Below are 21,225 nucleotides of genomic sequence, written 5' to 3'. Positions count from 1 at the left end.
TAATTATTACCCTCCGTTCAATATTAATAGAATCATTAGTCTATTTTGGAAAATTCCAAGTTAATTGAGTCAATTCTATTTTTAGCAAAGAGTAATTCTTCTTTTTACTTTATTCTCTCTTATTTTACTCTTTGTTACTTTTTCCACCATACATTTAACACACTATTCTTAAACTCCGTACCAAAAAGAAATGCCTCTATTAAGGAGGGCTACTTACTACACTACTAAGTTTCCTTGGGCCACAAGATATCAACAAATAAAAAATATATATAGTTTTTGTATATTTTGGCTTAGTATTTCTTTACTTTTAAAGTCGATCTTTTGTTTAATTTATAAGTTTATAGAATTACCAAAAATAAGTATGGAATGAATCTTGAATTTAAATTAATTAATCTCATATAATATAATATAATATAATTATTATTACTAATTTTTGTCTTAGGCCATAAGTTATCAAAATAATAAAACTATATATACTCTGAGCTAGGGATACATACTACTAATGAGAGATGCCGCTAATGAATATGAGGGCTTCAATTATTATGCAATTTGGTAGGAAAAGGAATAGGATGATGAGCAGCAGCACTAGCAATAGGGAGCCATGGCTGATGCTACCATCATATGGTGATAGGAGTAGTACTAAGTTGTACAGCCTTGCGGAGAAGAAAGTGGTGAGCATAAAGAAGGAGACGGCGGCGCCAGCGTGGGCACAAGGGCGGGTGATACATATGGGATGTACCCATGGGTGGATGGCTTCATTCAATATGTTCAATCGACAGACTTTCCTCTCCAATCCCATCACCGGTCGCCACATAAAGCTTCCCGATATTCACACCTTCCTCAAATCTCCGTACGATCCCGCCAGTATCATCCTAACCTCCTCTCCCGATGCCCACGACTGCCGTGCCATCATGACCTCTGACTGGAGCTACAAGCCCCTTGCGGTCTGCTTCCCGGCCCACACCACCACCAACTGGCTCCCCGTTGACCTTGCAGTCTGCGACCCCAAGCAAATCGTCTACTCTACTCGCCAGAGTCTCCTCTTCTGCATAACGTGGGGGGACGGGGACGGGGACGAGGACAAGTATGAGGGAGTGCTCGAGTGCTGGGACCTCGAATCTCCCTCCTTTGTGTGGAAGGTTCCGTCATTAATTGATGTGGACAAGGATGACGACAGACAACCCTTGTATCTGGTGATGGACGAGCATTCCGACCGGCTATTTCTAGTGATGCGTCATGTCTTGGGACATGTGCAGCGCGACGGATCGCACCTGAAATCCTTGTGCACTAATCTCGGCTTCCCACATAAAACCATTAGTTTCGACGTGTATGAAATTGATGCCAAGAAAGGGAAACTCAGCTACATGGAGGGTTCATTGGATGGTGATGGGGTACGAACTAAACAAGCCCAACAGCAGTGACGGCCCATCAGCCCAAAGCCCAAGGAAGAGTATGAGTTCGGCATTACCAAAGAGTTCGGAGGAGTTCGGCATTACCAAAGAGTTCGGCCTCAGCCTACAGCTCGGTAAAAGCCAACCAATCAAGCTCTGCTCTCAGGTCGGCATCAAGCTCTACTCTCAGATCGGCAACCAAAGCAGTTCGGTCTCAGTATTCGACCGAACAAGGAGTTAGTGGACCCATGCAGGATTTCCACAACTTCCAACACACCCACTACCACGTGGCGTCAACTCAGGCCACGATCTTAGGCCATGACCTACACGACATCCACGACTTAGGGTGGTGATGCAAGCCACGATCTTAGTTCAATATATAAATAGAACTTAGATCTGATAGAGAGAGGTTAGAATCTCTCTAGAGAAATAATCATATAGCAAGTCTGTGTTGTAAGCTGGAATTCGCAGATCAAGCAATACAAACCTGCCCCCATTTCTCCCCGTGGACGTAGATTTACCTCAGTAAATCGAACCACGTAAAATTCTCTGTGTCGTAATTTATTTTTACGAGCATTCATCATCATCAAAAATTCGCCGATTCATCACTGGCGCCGTCTGTGGGAAACAGAGAACCAAATTTGTGATAAAGCGAATTTTTGACCATTTTTTCAACCCAAAAAATGCATACCAGATCGCAGAGTACCCGTATTCCTGCCCGTGAGAACCAGGAGGAAGCCAATCCACCCCATAGGTCTGGAAAACAGCCTAGGGATAAATCCCCCACCAGTTCTCATGGCGGAGGAACAAGCCGCTCCAAAAGCCGTCACACCGAGTCTTCCCAGCAGCCCAATTTGAACGAGGCTGTCATGCTGTTTTTGGCTGAAAAGCAGGAGGAATTCTTAACCTTCCTGCAGAGAAGCCAAAAGCAGCCGGAGGCGAAAACGGCGGATTCTCCCTCTTCCTCCATGCGAGACAGTCACTACCGCAGTAGTGTCATGTCTTCCAAAAGAAAGAATCCTCGGTACCGGAATCACAGGAGAACTCCATCTCCTCCATACCGAAGAAATGTCGGGTTCGCCATGTACGGAGCATTGAGGACTCCGTTCTCGGACGATATTACCCGAACTTCCCTACCACAGAACTACCGAACTCCGTCGATAACCTGTGACGGACTCGTGGATCCTCATGACTTCCTGGGACGCTATCAGTATAATATGGCGAACCAAGGTCTCAATGAGGTCCATATGTGCAAGCTGTTCCCCGAGCTGCTCATCGGGAACGCCAGAAGGTGGTTCGACAGCCTTCCTCAAGGCAGCATTAGATCCTACCGAGATCTGATGGATGCTTTCCACAGGAGGTTCTTTCAGAAAGCGGAAGCCCGGAGTACTTCGGCTCAGCTGCTTTCTATACGTCAAGGTCGCGACGAAAAGATCAGCGACTTCCTGACGAGATTCCATAAGGAATGCCTACAAGTAGATAATCTCAATGATCTACTTGTCATTTCGGCATTCCAAAATGGAATCCTGCCCGGAGCTCTCTACAGAAAGCTCGTGGAATGCAGTCCGCAAACAGCTCAAGAGATGTGGGACATTGCGGACCAGTTCTCCCGAGCCGATGAGGCAGACCGTCGAAAACGGTCTTTAGACAGCTCATCTAGAGGAGACGAAAAGAAGCCCGATCATAGCGATCAGAGGCTTCCTCGCCGAACACCTTCCCCATCAAAGGAGGGATAGCGGTCATCCGAGGTGATCGAAAAAGAGCAAGTGTGTTCGCAGATTGCGCTTAAAAGTGCCGAGCAATCAGTTCGGCACCATCAAGCATAGCAATCACAGCAGCCGGAGTCATAGACAGGCGGAATGACCGAAGTCACACCGGAGCCGAACTCAATGGTGTACGGCACTGAAGCCGTGATTCCGGTTTAGATTGGCATACCCAGTCCCCGAACTCAATTTCTCCTCAGAAATGAATGGTGACGGACTGAGAGCCGAACTAGATCTTGCCGAAGAAAGAAGAGAATTGGCCTGCATAAAAGCAGCCAAGTACAAGGAGCAAGTAGCCCGGTATTACAACCAAAGGGTGAAGAAGCTGCAATTTCAAGTGGGAGATCTCGTCTTGAGAAACAACGAAGTAAGCCGAGCAGAAAAGCTGGGCGAACTCGAACCCACATGGGAAGGTCCATATCGGGTGTCAGAAGTCCTCGGCAAAGGGTCTTACAAATTGACTCGTGTCAAGAGCACAAGTATCCCGAACATGGTACGTTTCCAACCTCAAAAAGTTCCATTTGTAAGAGACAGTCCGGTCAATGTGCTTTCTTTGGTTTGCTTGGTCTTTATTTGTCTCTGTGCGTTTTGTCTGTGTGTTTTGTCTGTTTCGGTGCGTGTCGTCTCTTACAAATGTTACTGAGGTATCTTGTTCTTCGAAGGCTGATCCCCTTCTTAGAACATATACAAGCCAACGATTGTGCGTCAAAGCTTCTAAAGAGGATACAAGACCACAATTCAGCTTAAACAAGCAGTTCGTCCGAAACGAGCTGCAACAAGCCAAAGATTGTGTGTCAAAGCTTCTAAAGAGGATACAAGACCACAATTCTGCTTAAAAATCAAGCACTTCGTCTGAAACGAACTGCAACAAAAGTCCGATTCTCGCGATAAAACTTGCCTGAATTAGGACAAGGGAAAGTCCAATCCATGCGATAAAACTCGCCGAATTAGGACGACCAAGTTCGGTCAAAGCAGTTTACCTCATAAGACCGAGGACGACCATGTCTAGTCAAAGAGGTTTACTGCATAAGACCACTTCGGTTAACTGGGAAAGTCCGATCCACGCGATAAAACTCGCCGAATTAGGATAAGGGAAAGTTCGATCCCGGCGACAAAAATCGCCAAATTAGAACACAGACCAAAGACGAGTCCGGTCAAAAGATGTTTATTTCATCCGACCAAAGACGAGTCCGGTCAAAGATGTTTATTTCATCAGACCAAAGACGAGTCCGGTCAAAGATGTTTATTTCATCAGACCAAAGACGAGTCCGGTCAAAGATGTTTATTTCATCAGACCAAAGACGAGTCCGGTCAAAGATGTTTATTTCATCAGACCAAAGACGAGTCCGGTCAAAGATGTTTATTTCATCAGACCAAAGACGAGTCCGGTCAAAGATGTTTATTTCATCAGACCAAAGACGAGTCCGGTCAAAGATGTTTATTTCATCAGACCAAAGACGAGTCCGGTCAAAGATGTTTATTTCATCAGACCAAAGACGAGTCCGGTCAAAGATGTTTATTTCATCAGACCAAAGACGAGTCCGGTCAAAGATGTTTATTTCATCAGACCAAAGACAAGTCCGGTCAAAGAAGTTTACTTCTTAAGACCAAGGACCAAGTCCGGTCAAAGAAGTTTACTTCATAAGACCGAGGACAAGTACGATGAAATTTTTTCGCTAAGCTGTAAATACAGTGTTAGAAGCGAAAACAAAATTTCATTTTTCAAATCTTGTTCGGCATACAACTCCGCTACCCTACAAAATGGCGTTACGCTATTACAAAGGACTATTCTACTGTCCAGGGTTGCTGAAGTTAAGCCACCTATCTGCAAAATCCTCTGGAAGCCGAGTTCGGTTGTTCCGAGCAGATGAAGAATAAGCAGGTCGACGAGATGCTATCCTCGACCCAACGCCTCTTCCCCGAGCCCGAGAAGTCCTAGCACCTCGGCGATGAAGAGTCTCTGCAATAATCATCTGCTGATCTTGCTCGCTCATAGTCACAACTCCTCGGCGAATTTCAGTCCGTCCCTGCCTTGACGATTCCGGTTGCTCCTGAGCCCGTTCTCGTCTTGACGTTTCCGACTGTTCCGGAGTTCGTTGTTGACTGGGAGTAGGATTTTGAACAAGGGAACCAGAGGTTTGATCTGGAGTGCGAGCATCTGTTGGCGCGATATGCCGAAGGAATCTTTCTATGGAGGGGCGCCGAGAAAGAACGATGTTGTACCGAGAAGCCCAACGCCGCAGTGATGTCACAACTTGTTGGCAAGCCGGGCTCTCCAGCACATTGTTCATACGGAGTACATGATATTCCTCCCACAGTTCGTCAACTCGACTCTGAACATCTGATATGGTCATTCCCCCGCGCACACGGATGTAATCCTCGTACGCAGTCCTCTCAGCAATGGTCGTGTTCAGCTCGGCCTCCAGATCATTCTTTTCGGACTCTAAGTCCCTATTATCGGCCTCCAGCTTCATTGAACGAGCCAAGAGTTCGTCATTCTTCATCTGGTCAGCTATAGCTCTTTTCTCAGCTTCGTCTAAAGCCGAAGAGTACAGCCGCTTCCAGTGAAGTACCTCCAGCTCCTTGAGAGTTAAAAATACAAAGCAGCTACGTCAGTTCGGCATTCCAGCTTACCGAGCAGGTAGTAAACCACAACAGGAGTAAGAGAGTACGAAAGGCTATACGAAGACACAAGAGCAGAAAGAAGAATTTTTTCATTCATAAGAAAAAAAAATTTTCTATACAAGGAGGGCTTCAAGGCCATTTTACATAAAGGAAGAAACTAAACTAAGAGAAGGGAGACGAAATCATACTTCGCTAGCTTCGTCTCCACCTTCTCGGTGAGGTTCAGCTTCCTTCTCCTTATCTGCTTCAGCTTCAGCCTCTGCCTCCCTGCTCTCCCCAGCCTGCTCGGCGCCACCGTAGCCGATCTGCTGCGTCTCCTGATCGGCTTCCTTCTCCGGATGCCCGGCCCGCTCGACTTCGGCCTCCCGCTCCAGCGGCTCGGCCTCACCCTCTCCGTTGTAAGTCGAGGCGGGTGAGACGGGTCCCACGGAGGCAAAGATAGCCTCCAGGTTCTCGTCCCGATCAGCGCGACAACTCCGGACTCGGTCTGCAGAAAGCAGGACCGAGGATGAAGCAAGCTCCTCAAGGAGCGGCAGATTCTGAAGCCGAGCTGCTATCTCTCGGCTGTACAGAGGCAGCACGACGTCGGCCCCCTGCTCGCCCTTATCGGCAATTAGCCTTACCAGACTACCGACAAAAGCCGAGAACTGGCTGCTCAAAAAGAGTTTCTCCGTGTAAACACGGAGAGCCTCCCCCTGGGCAACCACGGCGGCAGCATCACTCCGTTTCGTCTGCTCTCGCTGGATGACGAGCTGGTTTTTGGCAAACTGAGCTTCATCCTGGGCCGAAATCCTAGCAGCTCTGGCTTTCTCAAAGTTTGCCTCGGCCTGCTCGGCCCGGTGACAAGCAGCCGCCAATTTCCTCTGCATCTCAGCATAGTCGTTGGACGCTTTGGAGAGTTCGACGGCGACGAGCTTGGAGAGCATATCGTTCCTCTGAAAATGGATAAGGAAAAAAGTCAACAGAGGGCACCAAAAATACAGGACAGAAGCCAAACCAAAGAATCAAGAAGACAATTCACCTCGGCGAAGTCCGTGGGCCATAAAAATGGCTCACAGATATGCTCCGAAGGAGGCGCCAAGACCACGTCTTTCTCGGGCGCTCTCGGGGGCTTCTGGGTCTTCCCCTTCCTACTTGCCGAAGTCGACTCCGGCTTCTTTGGACCCGAAGAGGTCTTTTGCCTCTTCGGATTCTTCTCGGCATCAGGCGCCGAGCTGGTAGCCTTCTCTTTCTCCGGCTCCTCAAGCTCGGAGGACTTTCGGATAGCCTTATTCAGCATGAACACTGCCAAAAAGCAAGAAAACAAGGTTAGTTTTCTTCGTTAAAGCAGTAGAGCATAAAGATAAAGAGAAATCCTCACCCTCGGCCTCTTCGTCCGAAGACGAGATATTGAACACGAGGTCGCCCTTGACGAGCTCAGTTTCCGAATACTGTTTCCTAATCATAGGAATCTTATTGAGCTCGCCCTCGAGCTCGGCCAACGGTTCTAACCGAGGATGGGGAATCACGGACTTCGGCCTTCTCCAAGGAAAGCCCGGAGCCGAAGTCCTATTATAAAAAAAGAAACGGTTTTGCCATTTCGGCCACTTGGTTTTGCAGAAGGCCCTAAAAGGCTGTAAGGGGATCAAGTAAAACCAAGATCCCTTCCTTTTAAACTGGAAAAAATTAAGGATTGCCCTCAGAGACAGATCCTTATCTAGCCTACGCAGTTCGGCAGCAAAAGCCGATAAGTGCCTCCAAGAGTTCGGAGTCACCTGACCTAAAGGGAGTTGAAAAAAATCAAGAAGCTCTACAAAAGGTGGGGGAAGAGGAAAACGAAGCCCGCATTCTAAGCAGGCTTCGTAAACGGTGGCATAACCCTCCGGCGGGTCGTTAGCCCTATGATCATCGTCGGGAACCACCGCCTTCCCCCCAGGTAAAAAATACTTCTCGTGAAGGGATATCACAGTATCCTTACTCAAGATACTGTGAAAATACTCTACGGTCTTCTCCCCGGATTCTTTCCGGCTAGAAGACCCCTTATCCCCTTTCCTACCGCTACCCGACACCGAAGAAGAAGAAGAAGACATTTTTCTTACTTTTTGAAAGTGAAGAAAGTCTGAAGAAGCTCTTGAAAGCGGAAGAAAATTTCTCGAGAAAGAGAGAGTATAGAAGACGCAACAGCAAAGGTGTTCAAATGAGGAAGAAAGAGCATATTTATCAGATTCGGCGAAGATTTCAAAATCATCGCACCGTTTCGAATCCCACCTTTTCAGGATTCAACGGCCGGATTTTACTGTCGCATTTAATGCAGTCACATGCAAGGCACGTCCCCTGACGTCAGCCTCCCCCGTACCTTTATCCAGAATGCCGAAGTGACTCGCTTCGCCGAAGTGATTCACTTCGTCTTTCGGGGGGGGTAGTGATGGGGTACGAACTAAACAAGCCCAACAGCAGTGACGGCCCATCAGCCCAAAGCCCAAGGAAGAGTATGAGTTCGGCATTACCAAAGAGTTCGGAGGAGTTCGGCATTACCAAAGAGTTCGGCCTCAGCCTACAGCTCGGTAAAAGCCAACCAATCAAGCTCTGCTCTCAGGTCGGCATCAAGCTCTACTCTCAGATCGGCAACCAAAGCAGTTCGGTCTCAGTATTCGACCGAACAAGGAGTTAGTGGACCCATGCAGGATTTCCACAACTTCCAACACACCCACTACCACGTGGCGTCAACTCAGGCCACGATCTTAGGCCATGACCTACACGACATCCACGACTTAGGGTGGTGATGCAAGCCACGATCTTAGTTCAATATATAAATAGAACTTAGATCTGATAGAGAGAGGTTAGAATCTCTCTAGAGAAATAATCATATAGCAAGTCTGTGTTGTAAGCTGGAATTCGCAGATCAAGCAATACAAACCTGCCCCCATTTCTCCCCGTGGACGTAGATTTACCTCAGTAAATCGAACCACGTAAAATTCTCTGTGTCGTAATTTATTTTTACGAGCATTCATCATCATCAAAAATTCGCCGATTCATCAGATGGTTTGGCAATGTTTGTTGGAGGCAACCACTCGTTCGCGCTGCCCGCCGCAGAATTCAACTTGAACCCTGATTCTATTTATTTCGTCGAAGACTACTCCCAACTAAATTACACTATGACCCAAGATGGAGCCATTACTCACAATGACCATGATTTTGGCATCTTTAATTACTTGGATAGAAAAATATCTTCCATCTATTATCCCTCTCAACTCTCTTATATATCCAGGATTGCTCCAGCCTTTTGGTTCACTCCAACGCATCACTAGCTATTATTCATGATGTTTCTATACACTATTTATATATGAATGATTTTATTTTGTTTTTATCTTTTCCTACACATTCTAATTAATCAATGAAAAACAATTCGATTCTTTCAAATTCTAGTATTGAGAGCATACGAATCTTCAATATGAATAAATAAATATTGGAAGATAATCTATATATATGTACAAGTAATCAGTGAATTATAAGGAATTTTTAATCGTATATGATGTTTAAGGCCCAAAACACCAAGTTAAGTATAATAAAACGAAATAAAATATAGAATCAAGTAAGCGTCAGTAAACCAAATGGGTGCGCTATCAATATTAGTTGGCGAAGTAGCAATTGGCGATATTGATAGTGTTTTCTTAATTAGTTTCTCCACTTCGTCATTAATTAATATATATAGATTAATTAGACCCCTAATTAACCTAAAAAAAAAAAAAAAGGCAAACCCCGCTATGCTTTTGAATCCATTTCTTATGGACAAAGTGAAAGAGAATTGAATTACTGAGGCACCATGTTTTTTGGCAAAGCATGCAAAAAAAAAATAAATAAATAAAACTACTGATCCTAGCATTGACATTGATTTTAAATCACAATCAAATTTAAAATTGACATTGATTTTAAAGCAATAATTGCCAATCAGGTTATAAATATCAACACACAGAAGGCAAAAACATATAATTATATGAATTTGATTAATTCTTAAGTGCATTGAATCATAAAAAAGCCTCTAAACAATTGTGTTTGCATATTTTCAATACATAATAAAATTAAATATCACGAAGGGTATCTGGTCATAATCACATTTGATGTATTGTTCCACTATTTTCCATTTTTTTTTCTCCTAATGACTATTTTGGTACTTCATTATTTATATCTCTCTCGTCTCTGTCTATGGTTTCCCTCTCTTCTTTGTTCTATTTATTAAATTTGACTTCTCTCATTTATTTCTCCCTTATATTTTATATAATGTATCCATTTTTTATTTGGATTTTCTTGTCTTCTCATTAATATAAAACAAAATTATACCTATTTTACAAAATTTTATATACATTACATAGATAATCGTATAATGTGATACTCTATCTATTTACGTATTATTACTTTAAATTCTCTTCTTATATCCAATATATTAAAGTAAGGCAATTTTTTTTAATAGAATAATGCTAAGACAAAAAACTTGTCAGGATTGTTGGCGTCGGCAACATTAGTTTGATATTGTCCTCTTTGGGTAAGCCCGCACCGATTTATTTTTCCCAAAAATAATTAGAGAATTAATTAGGGAGTAAAAAATCAGAATTAAAAGTTTAATTTGGTCAAAATCGGGATTAAACCCGTTGACCGTTAGTTTTAACGGAAATGTTGACGGATGACCAAAATGATCAAATTTCCATATGTTCACGACCACAAAATCCAAAAGATAATGTTTATGACCAAAAACATAAAATGACCATATGTTCAGGATCAATTTTGGCCTTTACTCTTAAATATAGTACTATTTGGTTTGTCACTTTGTCCCCTGTTTAAAAAAAAAGAATTATAAATAATTAAGTTTGTAATTTTCATAATTATCTCATCTTTCATCTTTTTTGGCAAAATACACGATAATATGATAACCAGTTTTAATTGTTATTTTCATATCTTGCCATCATGTTGTAAAAAGTCATTGTGGGTCACATTCCCCAAAAGACATGTAATTATAATGAGCAACTCGTGTTGGAAAGAATCAAATCACTATAATCAAGGAGTTCATCAAGGAACACAAATCAACGGATTATCGTTCATTCCTATATTATGTGATTTCATAAATTTAGCATTCCATGTATTGATAAATCAATCCTATAAAAAACATGCAATCTTCACAAAAATAAAGTTAAATTAATACAAATCATTAAACAATTCGTATAATCATTTATTAAATATTCTTGGCCCATTTGCGCAGCCCAACTAAAAAGGGCCAATTAATTTTTGAATAACATAGGCTTAGATGTTGGGTTAGCAAGTCAATAACGTCATGAAGAATGGACAATTCGGAAATAAGCAAACTAACATCGTTGGATATTGAATTACTACAATGCTGTGGTTGACTGACATTAAACTCGTACTATATCTTTAACAAAATAATTAGGAAATGATCTTTATTTTTGGTATAGAGCAATTTTAAATTCTTTGATCAATTGTAATTCATATTCAATATGAAAGTCCAATTTATAGGCACTACATGCTAAAAAGTGCGACAAACAAAAAAGATGGTTTGCGTAACATTAGGAGAAAATGTTTGTCATATTCGTTTTCGTTGAAGCATATATAATTGCTATGTACTTAATTTTAATTTTTTAAATAGAAATAACTAGTTTTTATTTTGATATTTAAAATATTTTAAAAAATAATGGCTCCAACTACCGTCGGGGTCCCAAATAAATAAATAAAAGTATTTTATCCTTTTCATATTACAATAGTTATTGAAACTAAAGTTGTTCAGCTACATTTATTTATAAAAGTAGCACCATATCTTTTTCAGTTTTTATTCTCTGTTTTATCCATTTAATAAATTTGGATGGAATAAGTGACTCAGATAAACGAAGTTTGGTGACTTCGCAAATGGGACAGAGTTTAGGCAATCTAATTATGTGAACAGAAAAGAAACTAATATTGGAAATCATGCGTTTGATTCATTGTAATTATTGAAAATTATTATATTAGGTACTATATAAAGTAATTTCTAAGTGATAATAGCTAATAAATTACAATCTGTGTATCTTTTCAATGAGCTAAACTTAGTATTTTATTTATTTATTTTTAGATGGTGTGTCGCGACTATAATGAGAGTGTTTAGTTACATATGTTTTGTTTGATATTTGAAGAATAAGAAGTGCTCAATCTTACCGGTAAATTGACTTTTTTCCTCTTATAAATAAATATTTTAAAACTTGAATTATTTATAACAAATTGGGTTTTATATAGTTATAATAGTATAAAATATATTGTTATAGAACTAAAATTAATATACACATACGAAGATAATATTTAAAATTTGTATGAACAATTAAACATATATATTCATTTAAGTTTCATAGACTAAGAGATATAGGTAAAAAAAAATTAAATCAAAACAGTAATGCTAGAGGTCATCAAAATATAAATAGTGATTCAATGCCTTATTAGTTGAAGGTAGTTGTCGAATCTTAAATCCTACCTATGATTTTATCACCCGTAAAATGATAAATTGCTATATTTGAGTATATTGGATTTTTTACAAATTACATAAAAGAGAGATCAATAATCCATATTGATGTAATCATGATATCAGAATGAATATGTGTGTATACTCAAAGTCAATGACTCATGCATATCTCAATCATATCATATTCAAAAGCTAATCCCCAAAATTATTCACGTATTCTCATCAGCATGACATTTGGAACGCGACATTTCCTGACCATTATTGCAGTCGTGCCAATTTCAGTCCATTACTTATTTTATTGTACCACCAAAAATATTGGTCAATTTTCATAGAATTGATTCTTCAAAATATCAACTTATATAATGATTAATTAAATTAATAATCAATAACTAACATTCAAGTAGTGAAGATCTCATATCTATATACTAAAAAAAATCTAATCACTATATAAGCAGAGAGGTGAACGTATAGGGATCAAATCCCATCATTCACCTTTCTCAAAATTAACATTTTATATAACGGGGATTGATATTCTAATTTGTAAGTACCCCAATCATTACAAAATTTTATGGAAAATTCGTTTGAAAAAAAAATACGTGTCTACCTCCTAACTATTCGCAATTGATAACAAGACATAGATTGGGTTCAGCTAGCCACGCACTAGAAAAAAAGAAAAAGACTGATATGTGATATGCTTATATATTTTATTTGAAATACTATATTCTAAAATCATTCAAATTATTAATGTGATTTTTTGCGTAACAAATTACACATTGTAATTTTTTAAAAATAAAGTTGATTAGGGCTCAAACCCCGTGACCACTAGGGCCAATAGAATCAAGCCCAGTCGATTATATATAGATGGGTTAATTTCTTGGGATTAGGTGATGCCCATTTGTTATTTTTTTTGAATAAAGCTATGCGGCCACATTATGGCCGGCCATAATGTTATTAAATAACATAAAAAATTAATTTTTTTTAAATTTTTAGTTTAATACAACTTTATTTTACTTTTATATCATCTTCATTATTTGTTGCTCAACATGTTAGTGTTGCTCTTTCGTAGTTTTTGCTTAACTTATTACTATTGTCATTTCTTGATTGTCTCTCAACGTATACACTAATTCGTGATATTAATGTGTTTTACGTAATGGAATTCAAAGATAAGTATCAACTCACAAGTCCATTCACACACATATAATTTTATATCGATAATTCTAATTTTTTTATACATGTAAATGGACTAAATTAATTTTTTATGGCCGACCACATTATGGCCATTTAGCATCACTCATTTTTTTTTGTGCGATTTTAGATAGTAGAATGTTTATTTGTGGTTTCATTAGTTTAGTTACTTTTTGCTGTTGTAATTACTATTGTTATTTTAAATGGTTTCGCACTGCAAGCTCGCCATTTATTGGCTGAGTTTTTTGTACTACTACATTAAAAAGTTAAAAAAATATTTTTCGGTAGCTGCTTTTTACTTATGCCAAGGCGCCATATAGTACATAGCAAAAAAGAAGAAAACATCGTTGATTGAATAAAATCATATGACTGCTAAGGTATTAAAAGGATGATAGTGATAAGTGGACAGTCCAAATAATAGTGATTAGTGGGTTAAGTGCACTTAAGAGCATCTCCACGGGAGAGGTAAATGGAGGGATAAAGTCATATAACTACTATATTTACCTTTTCTCCATAAAAAATCATTCTCAGGTAGAGGTATTTGAGAAGGTATTAAACCTTTTTCCCATTTTGGAGAGGTATCTTTACCACTCCATCAATGGAGATGGAGAGGTAAAATCATATAACTACTATATTTGCCTTCTTTTCATGAAAATGTATTTAAGAAGGTATTACACTTTATGTTTTTTAATGCATTTTGTACTACTATTATTTTATTTTTTTTAACTGATATACCTTTCGATATACATTTTTCCTTTGGAATGTATTACTTTTTGGAAGGGTATATTTCACTTTTTAAGAAGTAAATAGATGATATACCTCTTTTATTTACCTTTCATTGTTGGAGATGCACTTAGACCATCTCCAAGGATACACTAAAACTTAAAATGGGATAGGTAATTAGCTCCAATACTCCAAAATCCCATTTTTGGTTTTTGAAAAAAAAATACCTATCTTTAGGTTTATACCGGGAATCAAGCTCCGAACAGATAATGAGCCTTTCAAGGTTGCTATTCTCGCGTCGCTTTCTTTCATTTTGATTTGGCTGTAATTGTTGGTTGTTACTGCGAACACTGGCATAACCTAAAATACAATGGATTAATGGGATATTGCAGGCTGAAACGAAGAGATTCACAGCCAAGATTGTGGACTTGATGAAACAAGAAAATCTGTATGCATCACAGGGAGGCCCCATAATTTTGTCTCAGGTTGAATGCTCTAAGAATCATGTTTTAGCATCTGTATAGCTATAAGTACTCAAGGATCTCGTCTACGTCCAACATTTCAGATAGAAAATGAGTATGGAAATATTGATTCTGCTTATGGTGGTGGTGCAAAACCGTACATAACCTGGGCTGCAACAATGGCCACCTCACTGAATACAGGAGTGCCCTGGGTTATGTGCCAGCAAAAAGATGCTCCTAATCCTATCGTAAGTTCTGGTTTTCATACTTCAACCTGTAATTAGAGCAGATGATAAATCCAAGCTAATAAACTACGTTACCTCCTGAATATTACAGATTGACACTTGCAATGGGTTTTACTGTGACCAGTACACCCCAAATTCCAATAACAAGCCAAAAATGTGGACGGAAAACTGGAGCGGATGGTAAATGCTTGATCATTGTTGAACTACATTGTGGTTCTTTGTTTAGTATCTTTGGTTTGTCTAACTTTTCCTGCATGTGTTGTTAATAAAACACCAGGTTCTCTTCATTTGGTGATCCTCTACCATACAGACCTACGGAAGATGTTGCTTTTGCTGTTGCACGCTTTTACCAGCTCGGGGGAACCTTCCAGAACTATTACATGGTATATATATAGCTGTCCTTTACATAAGATATATGCAAGAACTTGTCGTATGAATTGTATTGCTTTTTATCAGTACCACGGTGGGACTAACTTTGGTCGCTCGAGCGGTGGACCTTTCATTACAACAACCTATGATTATGATGCTCCAATTGATGAGTATGGTATGTCATTCCTTTGTCTAGTATCTGTTTCTGCACTACAACAAGTTTAGGTTGTAAAATTTGATGAGTTTCCAATAGCTTTTAACAACAATGTCTAATATGATACGGACAGCCAGAGAGTATAATTTTATCTCTTGTTTCAAAGCAATATTTTTTGATATGGATTCATGAATGTGTATTGACTGCTCTGTTTTAGGCCTTCTGAGGCAACCAAAATGGGGTCACTTGAAAGATGTACACAAGGCTATAAAACTTTGTGAAGAGGCAATGGTGGAAACTGATCCAAAAACCACATCTCTCGGTTCAAATTTGGAGGTATAACATCTTCTCCCTACAAGGTTCTACTCATTAAGAAGCCTGTCTCTCTCTTTCGAATCATCATTACGCTACTCATGGCTCCAACTTCTTGTTCTGGATCTTTCTTGCTGTTTTAACAAGGCATATTTTCATTAGCATTTTATTAACAAATTTCTATCTCAGAATTAAGATTATTGCAACTTCGCCTGAAAATGTAATTTTCTTTCTCAGGCTACTGTATATAAAACAGAATCAGGAAAATGTGCTGCTTTTCTTGCAAATGTTGGCACACAATCGGATGCGACGGTGAAGTTCAATGGAAATTCCTATAGCTTGGCTGCTTGGTCTGTCAGTATCTTACCTGACTGCAAGAATGTGGTCCTCAATACTGCAAAAGTATGCATCGCAAGTCTTCATATTGCATTTCTCATTTCCAACCATGAACCTTGAAGATATTATATTTGAACTCCAAAGCAATTGAAATTTAACCTTCAATGTTATATTATCTCTAATAAGTCACTAGCAGATTTCAGTCAGAAGCTAATGGCACTTGACAAATAACAGATAAACTCAATGTCAACTGTTACAAAGTTCGTTCATCAGTCTTCAGAAGATGGTGCTACGGACACAGATGCATTCTCAGGCTGGAGCTGGATCTACGAACCTGTAGGTGTATCCAGTAATAATGCATTCACAAAACCTGGGCTGCTGGAGCAAATAAACACAACTGCTGATCAAAGTGACTATCTTTGGTATTCTCTGAGGTATGGGAGCTTTTCAAAAAAATATACACTGCTGTTTTTTAGACAAAGCTCTTAAATTCTTAACTTTCATTGTTTCAGCATTGAAACGAAAGGGGACGAGCCTTTTCTTGAAGATCACGTGGATTCTCTAGGCCATGCACTTAAAGTTTTTTTGATTCCAGAACTATGGAGCATTGTTCGATTTGAGAGGTGCTGGAGTTACCGGGCCAGTCCAGTTAAAAGGCCTTAAAAATGGATCTATAACTGATCTGTCCTCTCAGCAGTGGACATATCAGGTCATTTTTTCGACTTAGTATCAAAAGTAGCTTCTATGTTTGTTGGGATACGACTTCCTATTTCATCGTTATTGATCTCGTGTCGAATGCAGATTGGTCTAAAAGGGGAAGGGCTAGGCCTTTCAACTGGAAGCTCCTCACTTTGGGTATCCCGGCCTGCTTTGCCCAAGAATCAACCACTGGTCTGGTACAAGGTACATTTTCACCATGATAAGAACTATTCCAATGTGACCATGTTGAGGATATAATCTCAATAAAATACTGTGTGTGATTCAGACGACTTTTGATGCCCCCTCCGGAAGCAGCCCGGTTGCATTGGACTTCACAGGACTGGGGAAGGGTGAGGCATGGGTAAATGGACAGAGCATTGGGCGTTACTGGCCTACTAATATTGCCTCAAGCAATGGCTGTACCAACTCTTGCAATTACAGAGGATCTTACAGCTCAACCAAATGTCTGAAAAACTGTGGGAAGCCTACTCAGCTGCTGTAGTATCAGTTTTCCAAGTGTTCTTCATGTTTGGTGTTTCAGGTACCACGTGCCCCGTTCGTGGCTAAAGCCAAGTGGAAACGTGCTAGTGTTGTTCGAGCAGGAAGGGGGAGATCCTACAAAGCTATCTTTTGCAACTAGAGAGGTGCAAAGCATATGCTCTCGTGTCTCTGATTCACACCCGATTCCTGTGGAGATGTGGACTGCAGACGAGGAAACGAGAAAAAGAGCAGGGCCAACTCTGTCCCTGGGTTGCCTCATCCACATCAGGTCATATCTAAGATCAACTTCGCCAGCTTTGGAACTCCTCATGGATCATGCGGGAGTTTCAGCCACGGCCGATGCAGCAGCAAAAGAGCTCTCTCCATTATTAAAAAGGTCTTGCCGATTTGTTTTGTCACAAACTATGCTGATGTTTTCTAAGATGGTGTTTTGATTTTGTTATGTATATATGGCAGGATTGCGTAGGATTGATGTTCGAGTATCGGTGAATACGTTTGGCGATCCCTGTGCAGGAACAGCAAAAACCTTAGCTGTGGAAGCTTCTTGTGCATAGTCTGTTACAAAATGAAGTTGTTCAAACAATTATTGAAAGAACTAAATAAAAAAGGCAGCCTTTTCTTAGTAGGAACTTGAACATAATTATTTATAATCATCGATCTTTAGTGCATAAAATGTAAAGTGATACATGCAGCTATACGAGTTTTCTTGAAAGAACAGTCATAGCCACTTCACTTGAAGAACTACTACTGTTATACAGTAGTAGTATATTTTAATTTATTAAATATCATATTGTTTAATTTATATTTAAAAATATCATGCTATACATGATTATAAAGAAAAAAAATTAATAATAATTCTACTGAAAATGTATTATAAATGTATAATTGTTCTACTACTAAACAAATAATAGGGGAATAACCAAAAAATCTTACACACAAATAACCTTATTTTGTATAAATGGGTTTGAAATTTTGAATAATGGTACCTAATGTATACTTGTGCTAAATCAGAAGTTGATTCTTACCAAACCCGCGAAAACTCCATTTTCCATTTTCATTAACCTCTTGTAGACATTTCATCATACAGTTTCCCTGCGAGCGCCGATCCGACTTCAATTACCAATTCAGCCACCTCCACCGCCGTCGTACCATCTTCTACGGCCCCCGGACTCCCCATACCGGCCACCACCTGCGGGTATTTTCAACATCTTCTCACCTCAATTCATCATTAAACATAGCCATTCTTCAACACCTTCCCATCAACCAACTGAAATTCACCTCAGTTCCTACAATGTTCGCTCCTCGCGGAAATAAACCTCAACTCATCCAACCCAATAAACGCTTTCTCTATAGTATGTTCGGTCCAACCCAATCCAATAATCGCACTCCTTCGTCACCCACTTCCCACAGTCTCTCAAATTCAACATTCCTGTCTCAATTACGCGGTAAACCACCTAAAAATGCAGTCTTGTTTAGAAACCTATCTGCTGCATCCCATTCTACGCGAATCTACAAAGGCCCGATATCAAGAACATTGAGGAGGAGAATCAAGAAGAGAGAGATAGCCGCTGCGAAACCCGTTCTAAACGAGTCTCTTTTCCAAGCAGCCAAATCCCAACTCCCACCGAGATTCACTCCTGAAGAGCTGCACGATGTCATAGCCTTACTGGAAGATCCGCTAGTTTGTTTCGAGCTTTTCAATTGGGCATCCCAGTAGCAGAGATTCGGGCACAATGCGTTGACATATCACGTTACGATCAAGAAGCTCGGTGCAGCTAAAATGTACGAGGAGATGGATTGTGTCGTCAATCCGGTGCTAGCCGTTTCTTCTATTGCTTCCGAGCCCCTTTACAATAGCATGATTTACTACTTCACCGAAGCTAGGAAACTGGTTAGGGCTGTCAATATATTCAAGCGTATGTGTGATTGTGGGAAATTGGATAGCAGGCCAACTATAAGAACTTACAATATATTGTTTGCCGCGGAAAGAATTCTTACATTAATCATATGTATATGGAGACTTTTCGAAGCTTGTTCAAGCAAATGGTAGATTCTGGGATTGAGCCTGATATTTTTTGCCTCAATTCTATGATCAAAGGATATGTCCTTTCACTTCATGTCAATGATGCACTTAGAATCTTTCACCAGATGGGCACGTCTTATGAATGCCAGCCAAACTCGTTTTCGTACGATTACTTGATTCATGGGCTGTGTGCACAAGGCCGAACACAGAATGCTAGAGAGATTTGTGATAGGATGAAGAAAAGTGGTTTTGTGCCTAGCAGTAAATCGTATACCTCCCTTGTGAACTCATTGGCTCTCGAGGGGGAGGTTGATGAAGCTGTGAAGTTCTTGTGGGAGATGGCTGAGCACCAGAGGTGGGCTGACGTCATCACTTATAGAACTGTCTCGACTGAAATGTTACGGCAGAGAGGGACTAGAGAGGCTTTGAGGTTCTTATATCTGTTGCAAGAAAAGAAAGTTGTAGATGGGCAGACATATCAAAAGATTGTGTATGAACTCGAAGATAACTCTCATTATGAAAATATATGATGTGTATTCAGGTAAGTGGCTGGACCGGTTTTTTCTAATAACTGTGTGTGAGTCCTCCTGCTCATATCGTGCTGAAAGAAAGAGGATCAATAAGTTTAGTTATGCCAATGCAGGCGTTCGAGTTTTGGTTTGTTCTGTATTTTTATTTATAGTTCAAGATAAATATATTGTGTTTGTTTTTGGTCTGATACTCTTGAGAGTCTGAGACTCTGACTACAACTTGCCTATTCTTCATCATCCATGAGTTCTTATCATTGACATAATGTCAAAGGCCTATGTAGAAATGACTTGTGTTGCTAAGAGTTCATTTATTAAGAATGGGACCAGTGGGATTAGTCTTTCTTCCTTGATGTTCTTTGTTGGGGTAACCGTGATTACAAACAAAATGACTGGATGTAAAAGGATAGAAACAAAATTAGCATAAAACTCACAACAGGTACATTGTCAAAGAGATTGCAAAAGACAGTTTAGCTGGTACAAATCAAGGCCATCAAAAATTCGCAATAGCAGTTGAATACTAAAAGTTACTGGATTATATGTCCTGTGATTACAAACAAAATGTAGAGAGCAAATGGCTGCTCTAAATTATATTTGACCAATTAATTGCGCCATAATTATTCCCAGTCCTTTATTACGGTTATTGACACGTACCTTTTTATTTTTGAATTGCGTACTTTACCTTAACACCATCATTTTCTAGAAACAAAAAATGACTTGGAATTTCTTATATTAATGGGGTAACCTTGCAAATGTCATCTCTTTGTCCTTATGGACGCTGAGAATTTTTTCGGACAGACCTCTTATACAAATTTTTAGCAGTATCACATTTATTTTTCAAAGTGGGATTTTTTCAATTTTAGTTCTTAACTGATTGATAATATGTAATATAGGAGTTATTTAATTTGTAGTATTAATTAATTTGTTGTTTTAATTGTGAGAAATTTTATTTAATATATTTTCAGTTTACAGACTAACCGTTTAGTTAGTCTATAAATAAGGCTATTTTTTTTATGTATTTTGCAGTTGAATTTTGATCAATTGTATTATTGTAATTTTTATCAACGTTCTTTTTTGGTAGTATTATATAAATTCTAATCACCAGAGTAGATGTTTTCCATGTATCAGTTGGTATTAAAATTTTGGTACGAGATTTCAACAGTCCACACGATAGTAAATAATTTGCAATTTTGGACATTGCTATTGCTCAATTTATATGGCTGATTGTTCAAAAACTTCGATTTTATGTTCCAAATAATTTTTTTGAAGATAAATTTCCTATTCACTGATGATTTGTTTCGATACAGGGGAGAATGAATTTTATGATATACTAGTAGTATAGTAGGAGTATTTAAAATTTCAATTAACGAACTAGACACATTATTTAATGATATTAAATTTGATAAAAATTTCGTACAGTACAAATTTAAAACTGTATA

General features: G+C 39.5%; 1 protein-coding gene and 2 pseudogenes across 1 annotated transcript; all 3 read left to right on the top strand.

Annotated features, from left to right (window-relative positions):
• The first annotated feature begins 509 nt into the window (after window positions 1–509).
• On the top strand, window positions 510–14,429 carry LOC121810350. The gene is made up of 3 exons (XM_042211141.1): window positions 510–1,391; window positions 13,968–14,048; window positions 14,397–14,429. Exons 1-3 carry the CDS (start codon window positions 510–512, stop codon window positions 14,427–14,429), a joined length of 996 nt encoding a protein of 331 aa, XP_042067075.1.
• A 135-nt stretch (window positions 14,430–14,564) lies between these two features.
• Window positions 14,565–17,766, top strand: LOC121811302 (annotated as a pseudogene).
• A 472-nt stretch (window positions 17,767–18,238) lies between these two features.
• LOC121811303 lies at window positions 18,239–19,979 on the top strand (annotated as a pseudogene).
• Window positions 19,980–21,225: the final 1,246 nt, after the last annotated feature.

Source organism: Salvia splendens, chromosome 7 (assembly GCF_004379255.2).
Source record: "Salvia splendens isolate huo1 chromosome 7, SspV2, whole genome shotgun sequence".
Taxonomy (NCBI): Eukaryota; Viridiplantae; Streptophyta; class Magnoliopsida; order Lamiales; family Lamiaceae; genus Salvia; species Salvia splendens.
This window is presented reverse-complemented; position numbering and strand designations above follow the sequence as displayed.